The sequence below is a fragment of the Galeopterus variegatus genome, unplaced genomic scaffold (assembly GCF_000696425.1).
Source record: "Galeopterus variegatus unplaced genomic scaffold, G_variegatus-3.0.2 Scaffold14, whole genome shotgun sequence".
NCBI lineage: Eukaryota > Metazoa > Chordata > Mammalia > Dermoptera > Cynocephalidae > Galeopterus > Galeopterus variegatus.
The window spans coordinates 224,766-239,504 of record NW_007726125.1 but is presented as its reverse complement, the minus strand read 5'-3'; the positions used below and the strand labels follow the sequence as shown (position 1 = coordinate 239,504).

General features: G+C 50.9%; 2 protein-coding genes and 1 pseudogene across 2 annotated transcripts in view; 2 read left to right on the top strand and 1 right to left on the bottom strand.

Moving 5' to 3' along the window:
* The window catches only part of MESP1 (mesoderm posterior basic helix-loop-helix transcription factor 1), a 1,535-nt gene extending 399 nt beyond the window's left edge, over positions 1-1,136 (top strand). The window contains exons 2-3 of the mRNA XM_008563189.1: positions 2-468; positions 778-1,136. Coding sequence (XP_008561411.1) covers positions 2-468; positions 778-852 — 542 coding nt within the window. The 3' untranslated portion in view covers positions 853-1,136. The remainder of the gene's footprint in view (position 1; positions 469-777) is intronic.
* Positions 1,137-6,355: 5,219 nt separating this feature from the next.
* Positions 6,356-14,739, bottom strand: part of WDR93 (WD repeat domain 93) — a 57,549-nt gene continuing 49,165 nt past the window's right edge. Inside the window, exon 16 of the mRNA XM_008563116.1 lies at positions 6,356-6,691. Within this exon, the coding sequence (XP_008561338.1) occupies positions 6,592-6,691 (100 nt within the window). The 3' untranslated portion in view covers positions 6,356-6,591. The remainder of the gene's footprint in view (positions 6,692-14,739) is intronic.
* LOC103584966 overlaps positions 12,050-14,739 on the top strand; it is a 3,822-nt pseudogene continuing 1,132 nt past the window's right edge.

The following is a 14,739-nucleotide window of genomic DNA, read 5'->3' as shown; positions in this document are numbered from 1 at the left end:
TGCAGCGGCCGCCTGGGCAGAGGGCAGCGGCAGAGCGCCAGCGAGCGCGAGAAGCTGCGCATGCGCACGCTCGCCCGCGCGCTGCACGAGCTGCGCCGCTTTCTGCCGCCGTCCGTGGCGCCCGCCGGCCAGAGCCTGACCAAGATCGAGACGCTGCGCCTGGCCATCCGCTACATCGGCCACCTGTCGGCCGTGCTGGGCCTCAGCGAGGAGAGCCTGCAGCGCCGGCGCCGGCGGCACAGCGACGCGGCGTCCCTCGAGGGCTGCCTGCTCTGCCCCGACGGCGGCCCCGCGCAGGCGCAGATGCAGGCGCACGCGCAAGTGCTGGCGCGCGGCCCGGGGCTGGGCTCTGCTGCCGGCGCCGGGGCGTCGTGGGGGTCTGCTCCCGAGCCGCGCGACCAGTCGGTGCTCTACGCCCAGGCGGTGTGCCCGGAAGGCCAGTCGGTGGAGCCGAGCCCCTCGTCCCCGGTCAGTATCTCCTTCCCCGCGCAGAACTCGCGTCCGGCGGCGTCGGGTGTGGCGCCCCTTCCTGTGGGCGCCCCAGGCGCACAGCCCTGCTGCGGGGACCAGACAACCTGCCGCCCCCCCGTCGGCAGCCTGGCCTCGCCTGCTCGCTCTGCGGAGCAACATGGCGTGCCCAGGGCGCCCAAGCAGCGGGAGGAGGGAGAGGCCACGCAGGGAACAGGGCGCTTTTCCTCGGCAGAGGCCCACTGAGGGTGAGCCTGTGAGCGCGGACACTCGCACTTGGCGGCCACGGGGTTCCTTCTCTCCCTGCAGCAATTTCCCGGCGACGTGCTGGCCCTGCTGGAGACATGGCTGCCCCTCTCGCCCCTGGAGTGGCCGCCGGCCTGAGGAGCCCAAGTGACGACGGACAACTGGCGCCCTGTCTGCGAGCACCGAGGACTTTTGACCACAGCACCTTCAGAACGGTCCCTCTCCAGACCCCCCATTCCTGGAAGAGGGCCCTGGCGATACTGGCATGGGCATTCCTCGGGGTGAGAGCCTGTCCCCCACCAGTCCGGCCCTCCCTAACCTCTCCCTCGATGAAGGGACCCATAGTGTAGACAGTTTGAAACAGGCAGGGGGCTCTGTCTAGTGTATATTTATTTATTTGTGAATAAACTGTGCTGGTGTCAGTTGGCAATTTCTTCCTTCTCTGCATGGACACAAAGCTCTCTCCCTCCCTTCCAAAGAAGAACATAGGAGAGAGTTGGGAAGGGTTCTTGCAGTCTTCGGCCCCCAAATTCACGGGCCCAGCCCCCCTTCCACCTTGCCCCCAGCCCTGGCTCAGCATCTTCTTTTCCAGATGGGTCAGCCCGGAAGGGGTCAGGGAGGGCATCATATGAGAAAGTGGCAGCAAGAGTCTGTCTTTTCTTTGAACCTGTTGGGGAACTGGATATAAGCGAAAGTATCTCTGTAGAAAATACAACTTCATTATTGAGTACTTACTGTGCATCAGGTACTTTACATATGTTGTACCCAAATAACCATTTTACAGAAGAATAAGGATCAGCACTCAAGTTCAGATAGAGTTGGAATTCTCAGCCCTGGTAGGATTTTGCCAGCTCCATTCATTCTAGGGCCTGAGGGACACCAGTTCCAAGGGGTCATTTCATCGTGTCCTGAGGCCTTATTCCCCTGGCCCTGACCCTGGGATTTTCCCATTTCCCTTCTTTCTGGTTTCTCTCCCATGTGCCTTAGAGACATAAATGACACTGGTGGAGCAGTCCCAAGCTAGTGTAACATGACGTCCTGGAGGCCTAGCTGGAGTGGGATAAGGGAACCATTGGGTTGCATCTGAATCCACACAGCTGACCTGCAACACGCTCCTGTCTGCACTGGTTGGGTTCAGACTGGGGAAGCACTGTGTGGGGAGAGGGGAGCCTTGATCCCAAAAAGAGCCTGGCCTCAGAGGCCAGCGGGTCTGGGGAGCAGTCAGTCTTGGGCGGGGTGGGAAGGGCAATGGGATGTAGCTTCTCTGCCAAGGGTTCCTCAGCCTCTTTGGATTCCCGATTCTATCCTCCTTCCTCTCAAGTGTCCGAAATAGAGGACTTAAATGTTTTTTATAGGAGCTTTACTAAGATATAATTCACACACCATAAAATTCCCCTTTACAGTGTACAGTTCAGTGGTTTTAGTATATTCATAAAGTTGTGCAACCATTGCCACTAATTTTAGAACATTTGTATCACCCCCAAAAGAAGCCCTGTGCCCATTGGCATCACCCTGCATTATACCCCACACCCCCAGCTCCTGGCAACGACTCATCTACTTTCTGTCTCTACGGGTTTGCTATTCTGGAAGCTTCATATAAATGAAATCATATGATATGTGGCCTTTTGTGTCTGGCTTCTTTCACTGAACACAATGTTTTTAAGGTTCATCCATGCTGTATCGTGTATCCCAGCTTCTGTCCTTTTTATTGCCCAGTTATACTCATTGTGCAGCTGCGCCACGGTTTGTTTATGCATTCAGCTGTTGATGTTGATGTGTTTGTTTTTAAACCTTCTCAGAGATCATGTCCAGTTCTCTAGCCCAGGCCAGGAGGGGCAGTAATGCAGAGTGGGGTAGGGTCCCTGCTCTGCAGTTCAGGGGTCCAGGCCTGAGCAGGGCACACCCTGGCTGCAGAGTGGGGTCCAAAACCCAAGGCCTTCAGGGATGTGGGACCTCACACCTCTGCTGGTCACCCTACTTTCCTGCACCCCCGCCGCATCTCTCACTCCCCTCCCAGGACCTTAACTGGGGTAGAGCGGGAAGTCTTCTGGAGCCTACCCAGCTTAGAAAATCTATTTGCATGGCAAAGGCTCTGCGTTTTAGGATGGGGAATTAAAGTTATTAGCAAGTCTTTTCACAGATAAGTGGGGCTCATTGGCCATCCCCCTTCCCTGCGGAGGGCCTCTCCTCCAGCTCTGAGCCCAGGAGGGGCCCACTGTTTATTAGCACCTGGGTGTGAATTTTCATTAACACATCCTTGCTAATAGCCGCCAAGATGTAGGATTGGAGATGGAAAGGGGTCTCCTCCTACCGCTCCAGCGCCTCCATTCCCCCATTCCTGGCCCAGCCCCATCCCACACCAGAGAAAACCCTGCGTGCGCATTCACAGTGACGATGACAGTAACCAGTGTCCAGGTAGGGCGCACCCCGTGCGAGGCGGTAAGGGAGCCTCTCTCACCTCATTTCTCAGCCAACCTATGAGGTGACCCCACTTACGGGCCATTTTAAGGAGGGGAAAGTTAAGTAAGGAGGAGGCTAACTAACTCTCCCACCCAGCTGTTGAGCGGCAGTGTTGGGCTGCAGACTCAGGGATGACTCCGAGCCCGTGTGCTTGACACTGGGTGCGCCACCGTCGCTATGGCGCAACACCAACTTGTCTCAGGAACAGAGAGCACTGGTGGTGCCTCACCTACCCGAGGCCCTGGCAGGGGGCCCAGGCTTGTGTGGCATGGAGGTGGCAGTGAGAATGCGTCAGCACAGGGTCACCTGACCGGGGCCAGCCTGGCCTCTGGTCACCGATGGCCACCAGCTGTCCTCCTTTCCCACACAGCTGCTTTCATGCTCTGACTTGTGGGTTAGGCTCAAGCTTCGCCGTCTAATTTCAACTCGTTTCAGCCCCAGAGCCACTGGGGAGGGGGGTAAGCGAGTGCTCATGCCTGTTATAACACATCAGGGAACTGAAGCACACGCAGGTCAAGGGATTTTTCACAAAGCTACTATGTGGCTGTTGGGGTGGGGGACAGCTGTGGGCTGTTGGGGTGGGGACAGCAGTGGGTGGGTGATTGACAAATCCAGTCTTTGGACAAGCACTGGCAGGCAAGTGCGTGCTTGTGCGTGCATGTGTTTGTGTGTGTGTGTGTGGGGGGGGGTAAAATAAAGTTCTTAATGCACAATGGCCACCAGTGCCGTTGCAGCAGGGAACCTGCTTCTGCTTGCTGACCACACGTGCTGCTCCACGCTGAGTCAGCTGTGCGTGTAAATGCTGAGGCTGATGGGCCAGCATCTTAAGGAAGTGTAGCTAAGTCGATTGTTGTATATTGAAATTTATTCAAGGACATGCCAAGGTCACAATTTGAATGCAAGGGTAGAAGAAGAGGGGTGATGGTCAACAGTTGTCCTATGGGCAGATGTCAGACTGTCGCTAGAGCAGTGATGCTGGGGACACCTGGAGGGGAGCCAAGGTCAGATTCAGCTGCCCTGGGACTGTGTCCTCTGGCCACGTGTTGCTAATAAACACATTTGTCTGAGGGGCACATGGATGCCCCAGGGATCTGAAATGCTGCCACCTGGAGAACTGGGGCAGCTCAGGGCTGGAGAGGGAAGCTAGCCCAGTCCAGCCGCAAAGCCCCTGCTTGTTCCAGGGCCAGGCTAGAGGCCACTGTGCTCAAGTGCTGGTCTGCATTTGCACAGTCCTGAGAGTCAGTGCCTCCTGAAATTTTGCACCTGGGCACTCGTTTGCCTCACCCTAGTCCCAGCACTGTCCTGAGAAGACATAAGTTTCTCAGTGTTTCAAGGGGCTCAAGCACCTGGCGGGGAAAGACCTCTTTGGGACCATGGGCATGGCCTCCTCAGCCTGGTGGTGCACCTGCCTGAGGGTGGCTTGAGCCCTGGAAGCCCAGCCTCCCAGTTGGGGATCCCCAACCTAGTGCTGACTTTGCCAGGCCCTGGTTCCGCCTTATATAAGGCTCCTTGTGAATGCCACAGCTCCCCTCTTCTCCTTCACTCTCCCCACGCACATAGGAAATGGGGAGGTGGCCTGGGATTGGCAGCATATGACTGAAGAGGGTGAACTGGGATCCCCATCCTAGCTCTGCCTGGACAGGGCACCTCTGCTGTCTGCGCCTGCTCAGCATCCCTCCCGCCTTCCTGCCTCACAGCCCTGTCATCTTCCTTTCCTCAGACAGCTGTCCCCCTTGCCAGTCCCTCCAGGGATAGGCACCACCACCCACGGGCCTGCATCGTCATCACACTGAGTGGCTCAGGAAAGTGACTGCATTCAGGCCAGTGAGGAGTGGCTCAGGACTTTGCCGGAACCATTGAGAAAGGGACATTCATATGGAGAGTGGCAGTTGCCCAAGCACAGGGCCTAGCTGAAGGAAGAACCAGAACTGAGAAACGGAGGGAAATCCCTGATGCTATTTCAACACCTGGATCCAGCTACACTAAAGGCATTACTCTCGGACGTCTAAGTTATTGGAGCCAACAAATCTGAGTTGGGTTTCTGACACTTATTGTGGGAAAAAAAATCCATCAAACTGTGCAACTTGAGTCTCAATTTCTCTCTCTGTAAAATGGGGCTCATAATGATATTTGTGTTTCATGAGGTTACTTAAGGCTTAAATGTGAAATGTTGGTCCCCCCATCATCTTTAGGTGGGTGTAAGGCCCACCTTCCTAAATTCTCCTCCCTTGTCTCAGAAGAGAGCTGCCGCAGTGCTGCTGTGCGGAGGACAGTGATTGAAAATAGCTACGTTTGCTTTCGTTTTCATTCCCACGGTAGGAGGGGAGAGGGGCGGACTGTCTCGGGAGCGGATCCTTCATCCAGGCAACATTCAGCCAGTCGGTATCAGCACCATAAGGAAGGTTTTGTGCCAACGAGGACCGTGGTGTGTGACCCAGGGGAGCAGGTGGACGGGGGCACAGAAGAAGCAGCTGTCACATACCCTGTGTGCGGTCAACCTTCCAGGGCAGCTTATCATCATCAGGAAGGCGGGGATACATGAACCACCTGCAGTTCTCAAAGGAACCACACAGTGTCCTCAGAGAGGCAGACAGAGCCCTTGAGCTGGGGGACTCCAGTTCTGGGAGGGACAGTTTCTATTTCTTTCTTTCTTTTTTCTTTTTAAAATTAATTAATTAATTAGGGCTGGCTGGTATAGGGAAATTTTTTTAAATTTTTGCAGTGGACCGGTAAGGGGATCTAAACCCTTGACCTTGTAGGAGGAACAGTTTCTAAAGAGCAGGGCCCCTGTCTGGCCTCTACCGGGCCCCCATAAACCCCAATGCCCCTCGAATTCGTGGGCCAGTGGGCCCAGCTACTGCCCGTCACCTGCCTCCCTGGCCCTGCCTCCCTTATCTGTGTGGCCTCAGGCTGTCATTCCACCACTCAGCCTCAACTCTTCAAAATGATTCTGTAAAAGTTATGAGCCAGCACAGGGAGGAAGAAGTGGGTGCAGAGAATAGGGGGCCTCACAGTGGCTAGCGGGGTGGGCGTCTTGCTCATTTGGGGAAAGTGGCTGTCTTGGGCCTAGGAGGTGAGTGGTCCTCACCAGGCTGGGACTCGGGTTGGAAGCATTAGCCAGTCCCAGAAGGGATCTGGGCTGGGTGGGAATGACGGGTTACACACCACAGCAACTCCGGAGTCTGGAAACAATATCAGTGTTTATTTGAGTGACACTTCTGCCCACCTGAGGGCACTGACAAGAGGCTTAGTAGTTGAAGGTCCCCCAAATAGTACCTTTCCCTTTGCTGGCTCTGCGGAGGTCCCAGACTGCAAGTCCAGGCCCCTAGAGCTGTGGTGTCTTCATCTCAGGGCATCCTGGAAAGCAGCTGCCTAGTGGCTGAAACCTTTCCTGAGAGCCCCAGGGGGGTGGCGGCGTCACTTCTTGAAGCTCTCTCTTTGGAGCAGCAAGGAGTACCTCCGCAGCCGAGTCCAGTGTTCCTGCTCTTTCACCTGGCTCTTCTCGAGCTTCTGAAAGCTGAGGGTCACACGACGGGAAGTGAGAGCAGCCTCCCCAGCTCCCAGGCCCCCAGGGCACACCTTGACTACTCTGTGCTGATAAGAGAAACTCTGGGAGATGACATGCCTGCTTCACCCGGTGTCCTCAGGACTCAGCCCAGCGCGCAGCAAGTACTCAGAAGCCTGTACTTAAGGAATGACAGGTCTAGCGTTCTAAACCAGGAGATGTGCACTGATAGGCGGGACAGTGAATTGAGGAAGTAAAAGTCTGCTTGCAAGCAAAATGTGGCGTGTACATCCAGTGGAACATGTCTCAGCCTTAAAAAATGAAGGGAATTCTGACACCTGCTACAACATGGATGAATCTTGAGGACATTATGCTGAATGAAATAAGCCAGTCTCAAAAGGATAGATACTATATGATTCCACTTAAATGAAAACATTCGAGTTGGGTCTTTTTGAAAAATAAGAGTTTAAAACAAAATGCAGGGCTGGCTGGTTGGCTCAGCTGGTTAGAGCTTGATAACACCAAGGTCAAGGTCCAGAGTTTGATTCCTGTATGGGCCAGCCGCCAAATAAAAAAGAAGAAAAAAAAAACAAAAAAAAAAAACCCCAAAAAACCCAAAATGCACGTGCACTACAGAACAATCAGAGAAGCCCAGGATTCATTGTGCATGCAGAGATATGCACTCTGGCAGGGTGGAAGAGGCTGGTGGGCCTTAGTTCTGGAGAGTCGGTAGGGGTGTGGTGGGAAAGGGGGTGCAGGATGCCGCCCAGGTTTCAGCCTCAGGAGCCTGAGTGAATGGGATGACGTTAAAATGCTTAGGGAAGACAGGAAGAGGAACACTTTTGGGGAGAAAGACAATGATTGTAGCTTTGGATTTGTTTTGAGGCTCTGCGTGTGGAACATCTATGTGGAGATAAAAAAAATTTAACTTAAGAAAGTAATCTATACATTGCTTCTTTTTAAAAAAATCAAAGAACACAAATGGGTATACAATTAAAAGTAAATCTCCCTCGTACCTCAGATCCTTATTTTCTGTTCCCAAAGCAACTGTAATTAACAGCTTCTTGTATATATCCTTTACAATTTTTATATACACATGCATACAATGTTTTTCTAAAATGTAAATGAAAGTGCAACACAGTTTTGCACGCTTTTTTCACTTCATATCTGTCCTAGAAATCACTCCGGGAAGCACTCACAGACCTGCCTCATTCTCTTCCCCTATTGATGGATGACACTTAGGGTTTCCAGTCTCTTGCTAGGGCAATCAGGCCTGCAATGGATGTCTTGGTACGTGGGCATCTTTGCCCGTGTGTGGGAGGGGTGGGCGGATGAGAGGCAGAGCGGTGTGTGCAGGCTAGAAGCTCAGGCTTTGCGCCCAAACTGTGTTCAAGCCCCCCCTTGTTCTGTTACAAGCTGGTGACCCTGGATGGGCAATTTGACCTCCGTAAGCCTCAGCTTTTTCACTGTGCTGTGGGGATAATGATAATGAAAATGATAATAATAAATAAAATTACATCTGCAAAGCACTTAGCATAGTACCGGGCACATAGTGAGTGCTGCATAAAGGTTAATCTTAATAATGTGAATGCTGCTGCTGATAAGTAAGTGGAAGAAAATTGCTGGCTCCATGAATCAGAACCACGTGGCATCAGTGACCATGCAGGAGGCAGCCAAATAGACAGAACTAGAACAAGTTTTAAAAGGAACACCAGGGGCTGGCCCATGGCTCACTCGGGAGAGTGTGGTGCTGACACCAAGGCTGTGGGTTTGGATCCTTTATAGGGATGGCTGGTTAGCTCACTGGGTGAGCGTGGTGCTGACAACACCAAGCCAAGTAGTTAAGATCCCCTTACCGGTCATCTTCTTAAAAGAAAAAAAAAAAAGGAAGATCAAAGATAAAACCATTAATGTGCTCAAAGAGAACACGGGTGATTTCTAAAATACAATGTTGCCATGTAGAAGGGCTTTCTCCATGGATCTAGTAATAAACAATGGCTAAACTACACAACTTTCACCCATTTTTCAAAGGTCACCAAGGTTTACCCCAGTCACACAGCTAGAGGGAGCCAGAGTCAGGACGCCCTGCTGCAGCTGGATTCCAGAGCTTGCACCCAGATTTTGAGGCTCTTCCCAACCTCCCCCCAGCAAAGCTTAAGGGAGAAGATGGAAGTTCCAGCTATGTGGCACTGAAAACATCTGTTTGTCCTAACAAGCAAACAAAATCACTTCAATCCAAAGACAAACCAGGAAAAATTATTTGCGATATAATGACAAAGAATTCTTAAAATCGAAAGAAAATGAGTACATCCCCAGGGCAGGTCACAGAAGAGACAGAAATTTACAATATGCCTAACAAAAAGATGCTCAACCCCCTTAATTTTCAAATTCTGAGCTATCAATATTTGTTCCTACTTTTGCAGCCAGTGTGGGCAGGGGTGAGGACATGGCATGCTCACACAGAGTGGCAGGAGGTTGGCGGTAAAACCGTCACTGGTCAGATATGCCTAGCCCACAACCCTGAAAGTCCACCTCCAAGAATCTGCCCTACAGAAATATTAGGGAAAACTCACCAGAGTGGCTGTGTAAGGATGTCGAGTCAGAAAGGTGGGGATGGAGTGACCCAGAGAGAGTCAGCAGAGGGGCAAGCAGCACATGGGAGGAGAGGACATAGGGGTGGCATGTGGACTGCATTTCCTGGAGCCGGCTGGGGCACTAGCTGTAGAGGTGGGAAGGTGCTTGCTTTCCTGTTTGCTCACATGAGAACATGGTGACATTATCTCATTAGACAAGCCTGCTGAGGGGAGGAGGTTGCCAACCAGGTGGAAGAGAAGATGATGGAGGAAGCAAGGTCTTGGTGTCTTGGGGACACCAAATTCAGGACAGGTATTAGCCTCAGGCATGAGCAGGGCACGGCACCTCTTTCTCTGAGTCAGGAGGCAGATGGGGCGTGGGGTGGGGGTGACTCAGGTAGCCAAGGGACTGGAGCTCTCTGGGAAGCAGGAGGCGAGGCTACCCACTGAGAACCAGGGGGAGGTGGCAGGATGGCCGTGCGTAGAGGGAGCCCATGGAAGGTGGGTGGGGCCCCTGCATGGCACCAGCTGCGTCCGCAGTGTGATTTCCTTCCACGGTGTCAGTCAGAAGTGAGGAAGGAGTGGGAAGACGCCTGCTTCACCTGAGGCTGGCCACTGACTGGCAAGGGGCCTCTACGGAACCGCCTGGATAAAGCCCTCTAGGGAGCCTGAGACACTCTCTGTACCATCAGCGAACAAAGGCCCTGACGGCCTAACGCACTGGGACCACTTTCTATTGTTTTGAAGCAAGTTACTGACAAGGTGTGTGTGAGTGTGTGTGTGTGTGTGAGTGCGTGTGTGTCTGTGTGTGTGTGCATGTGCGTGTGTGTGTCTCTGTGTGTGTGTGTCTGTGTGTGTGCATGTGCGTGTGTCTGTGTGTGTGTGTCCGTGTGTGTGTGTCCGTGTGTGTGTGTCTGTGTGTGTGTGTCTGTGTGTGTGCATGTGCGTGTGTGTGTCTGTGTGTGTGCATGTGCGTGTGTGTGTGCATGTGCGTGTGTCTGTGTGTGTGTGTCCGTGTGTGTGTGTGTGTGCATCTTCCAGAAAGACAGGCTGCCCATCCTCAAAGTGGGAGAGAAGACGGAATATCTGCAAGTTCCTGTACAAAGCCTTTGGTTTCAAACAAACTCATTGTTTGCACATTTAGGGTTTACGAATCTATAAATAATTTTGGGAAAGATTCATCCCTTTGTTTCTCAAGAAAGGCAAAGGAAAGTTAAGATAGGCCCCAGGGATGGCAATAAAGGGGGTCAGAATATCATTCTTCCCCCTCGTCCTCCAACCTTGAGGAAAATGTCACCTGGCGTCCACACAGGGCTTGCTGCCCCCTTGCCAAAGGATCTAGGACTGCTGGGTCATCCCAGAAGGCCACCTTCTGACAGAAAGCTGGGTGGGTCTTGCTTGGCCTTGTATTCCACAGGGAATATGTGAGAGACTCTTTGTTTCTCTCTGTTCCCTGGTGTCTTGAAAATTCTGTCTCATGATCAAAAATTTGACCCAGCCAGAGATGTTGGACACTAAAGCAGGCAGGGAGTGCAGGCAGATGGAAATGGTGCCCCTGGGGCCTGGGCCGGAGGGCAGCAGAAGCCAGGCCCCCTGCGGCGGGCGTGGGACATCTGCTGCTAACTGGCCTCCTTTCAAAGCCCTAAAGGCAGGCTCCGTTTCACACTGGCTGTTTACTAGAGACCCAGTGCGGTTTTGTGAAAACAATTTGGACAGACTATTGCAAATTTGAAACTTTGAATCTATTGCCACATGAAACCACTGCCTTAAAGTTTTACCTAGTTTTAGGGCCAACGGAAACTATTTTAGGCATGGGAAATAAACGGAAAGAAAAAAAAGCTGGGAACTAAAATCTTTGGGAAGTGTATGGATATGTGTGATAAAACAAGGATATTCAAATGTTAATGACAGAATCTAGGTTGTAGGTATTTAGGTGTTCCCTGAACATTTTTTTCAAAGCTGCTGCGTATTTTAAAATTTTCATAATAAAATGTTGGAGGGTACTCTTTGAGAAAGCCCCAGACATCAGACTTCAGAGCAAGGAGAACAGGAAAAGCCCTCTTTAAGTCACACTGTTTCCCAATTTTTCTCTGGGACCCAATCCAGAAAATGGGTTGCCATAAGGCATATGCTTCAAATACTATGATCAGGTCCAAGTAAGTGTTCCTTCGAGTCTGATCCCTAAGGTAACCAGGAACGGCGGCCTGCCCCCAACCACACACTCCGCCCCCGTCCCCTCCCAGCTCCTCCTTCAGACCTAGGGAGCACTCCTCTTAGCTTTCCTGCTCCCCAGAGCTCTCAATGCTCAGTCAGCCCTTCCCTGGCCCCCAAGGCCCCAGTGGTCAGCCCTGCTGACTCCAGCCTCCTTCCCTGCAGAAGGTTCCTTGGGAGGCAGTCCTCTGCACCCCACCCTGTGGGGCCTCCCCAGGGAGGGGCTGCAGCTGGGACTTAGGAACTAAGGCGTGTGGACAGGGAGAGAAACAGTTGGGAAGGAGGAGGTGGAAGAGTCCCTCCCATTGTCTGTCAGGGACCAGGATGGCCTCTGGTGCTCCAGACACTGAGTGAGGTCAGGGCAGAAAGGATGGTCTCCTTATTTGAGCAGGCCCAACTATTGGGGAGGGACATAAATCATAAACATCCTTCCCATGGAATATCACATGGCATGATAAACATATTTACAATGATGTTTTTCTCATAATTAAAAGTCATTAAATTATGTTCTGGAGTGACGTAAAGCCGGATACAAAAGTGAACATGAAATATGATCTCACTCAGGCCCACGTGTAGAATTGCTATGATGGAAGTCAAAGGGAAAATAAAAATTACAGGAAAAAAAGGCCGGCCCGTGGCTCACTCGGGAGAGTGTGGTGCTGATAACACCAAGGCCCCGGGTTCGGATCCTATATAGGGATGGCCGGTTTGCTCACTGGCTGAGCGTGGTGCTGACAACACCAAGTCAAGGGTTAAGATCCCCTTACCCGTCATCTTTAAAAAAAAAAAAAAATGACAGGAAAAAGTACAAAGGCATCACAAGAAAAAAAGATTTCATAAAAACAGTGATTCTGGTTCTTCAAAGACATTCCCAAGAAAAGTTGTTAAGAAAGATGGACCTAAAATCACTTCTAAGAACTTTGAGAAAAGTGCTGTAAAACCTGAGAAGAAGGGTGTGGAGTAATTTAAGACCGAGCAACAAGTGGGCAGAGCCCCGAAGAACAAATTCTAGCAGGCAAATAAATTCAACAAGAAGAGAAAATTCCAGCTGGACAGTAAACGTGATGAATGAGCAGCTAAGAAACCCAAATGGGATGACTTCAAACAGAAGCAGAAAGAACTGAAGCAGGGCAGACAATGCAGTGATAAAACCAACCACGTCATCGTTGTTCGGGCAAAGCAGATTTGGGAGATTTTAAGAAGAAAAGACTGTGACGAAGAAAAAAGAATAAAGTTGGTAAGTGACTTGCAGAAGTTGATTCAAGGGAAAAGTAGAATAATCACCTTTGCACATGATTCAGCTCGGGTGATCCGGTGCTACGTTCAGGATGGTAATGAGGAACGGAGGAAACAGGCTTTTGAAGAATTGAGAGATGATCTGGTTGAATTAAGTAAAGCCAAACATTCCAGAAATATTGTTAAGAAATTTCTCATATACGAAAGTAAACCACAGATTGCAGAGATAATCAGAACTTTTAAAGGCCACGTGAGGAAGATGCTGTGGCTCGTGTACAATGGCAAAGTCACCGTGGAGCACGCGTACAATGGCAAAGCCATTTTGGAACAGACGAACATGCTGACAGAGGAGCTCCATGGGAACACACTTCAGCTTTACAAGTCAGCAGAACACCCAACTTGGACAAAGTGTTAGAGGTACAGTCAGAAAAACTGGAGCTTATCATGGATGAAATGAAACAGATTCTAACTCCAATGGCCCGAAAGGAAGCTGTGATTAAACACTCCCTGGTAGAAAAAGTATTCTTGGACTTTTTTACTTACCCCCCAAACTCAGATCAGAATTGATTGAAGCCATCCGTGAAGCAGCGGTATACTCGGCACACACACGATGGTGCCAGAGTGGCCATGCACTGCCTGTGACATGGCACGCCCAAGGATAGAAAAGTGATGGTGAAAACAATGAAGGCTTATGTTGAAAAGGTGGCCAGTAGTCCCATTTGGTTTTGCTGGAAACATTTGATTGTATTGATGATACTAAGCTTGTGAAGCAGATAATCATATCAGAAATTATCAGTTCTTTGCCTAACATAGTAAATGGCAGATATGGAACAAAGGTCCTCTTGTATTTACTAAGCCCCAGAGATCCTGCACATACGGTACAAGAAACCATTGAAGTTCTGCAGAAAAGAGATGGAAACGCACACAGTGAGAAAGATACAGAGATCCGCCAACATGAGCTCTTAGAATCCATTTCTCCAGCTTTGTTAAGCTACCTGCAAAAACATGCCTGAGAAGTGGTGCTGGATAAGTCTGCGTGTGTTGGTGTCCTGCCTCCTGGGATCTGCCACTGGAAACGTTTGGCCTGCCACGAGTGCCATCGCCAGCTTGGCAGCAGCAGAACTATACCCTGGGGGCAAGGACAGAGAGCTTCATGTTGCAGAACATCGTGGGGAAATCTAGTTCTCAAGTGGTTAATACAGCAAGATAAAAAGATGAAAGAAAATGGAAGAGAAGGGTTTTTGCAAAAACACTTATCGAGCATGTTGGTAGAAGGACCTGAAGCCCTGGGCTTGTGTGAATCGACGTGCCATTAATCTTTCTGACCACAAAGTTGCAAACAAAGTAAAAGCTACACTGAAAAGCCTGATTCCCATTTTGGAAAAAAAACAAAAACATCAGCAAAGGAATAGAAACTCTACCTGAAAAACTGCATAGGTGGGAACAGTTAAGAACAAGATGGAATATCATTCCTGTTCTCTGTTCTGTTTTCTCGGTGCACAGAAGAGGGGCTAGGGTCCACCTGACTGGTAATTTGGGTGCTCTGCTATGTGTTTCTTCTTTGTATAAGAATCTATTTATAAATTTAAAAAAAAGAGGGCCAAGCCTGTGGCGCACTCGGGAGAGTGCGGTGCTGGGAGCGCAGCAGCGCTGCCGCCGCGGGTTTGGATCCTATATAGGGATGACCAGTGCGTTCACTGGCTGAGCGCGGTGCAGCCGGTCTCAAAGAGGACAAGAAAAAATAAAATCCGGGGCCGAGCCCGTGGCGCACTTGGGAGAGTGCGGCGCTGGGAGTGCAGCAGCGCTCCCGCTGCGGGTCTGGATCCTATATAGGGATGACCGGTGCGCTCACTGGCTGAGCGCGGTGCAGCCGGTCTCAAAAAGGACAAAAAAAAAAAAAAAAAAAAAAAAAAAAAATTGAAAGAAAGAAAGAAATATGATCTGAAATTAGTGAAAATGCCAAGGAGAAAAACCTGGAAGGAAACGCACTAGCATGTTACTGGTGGTGTTGGTGATTTTTGGTGATGGGATTGTGAATTA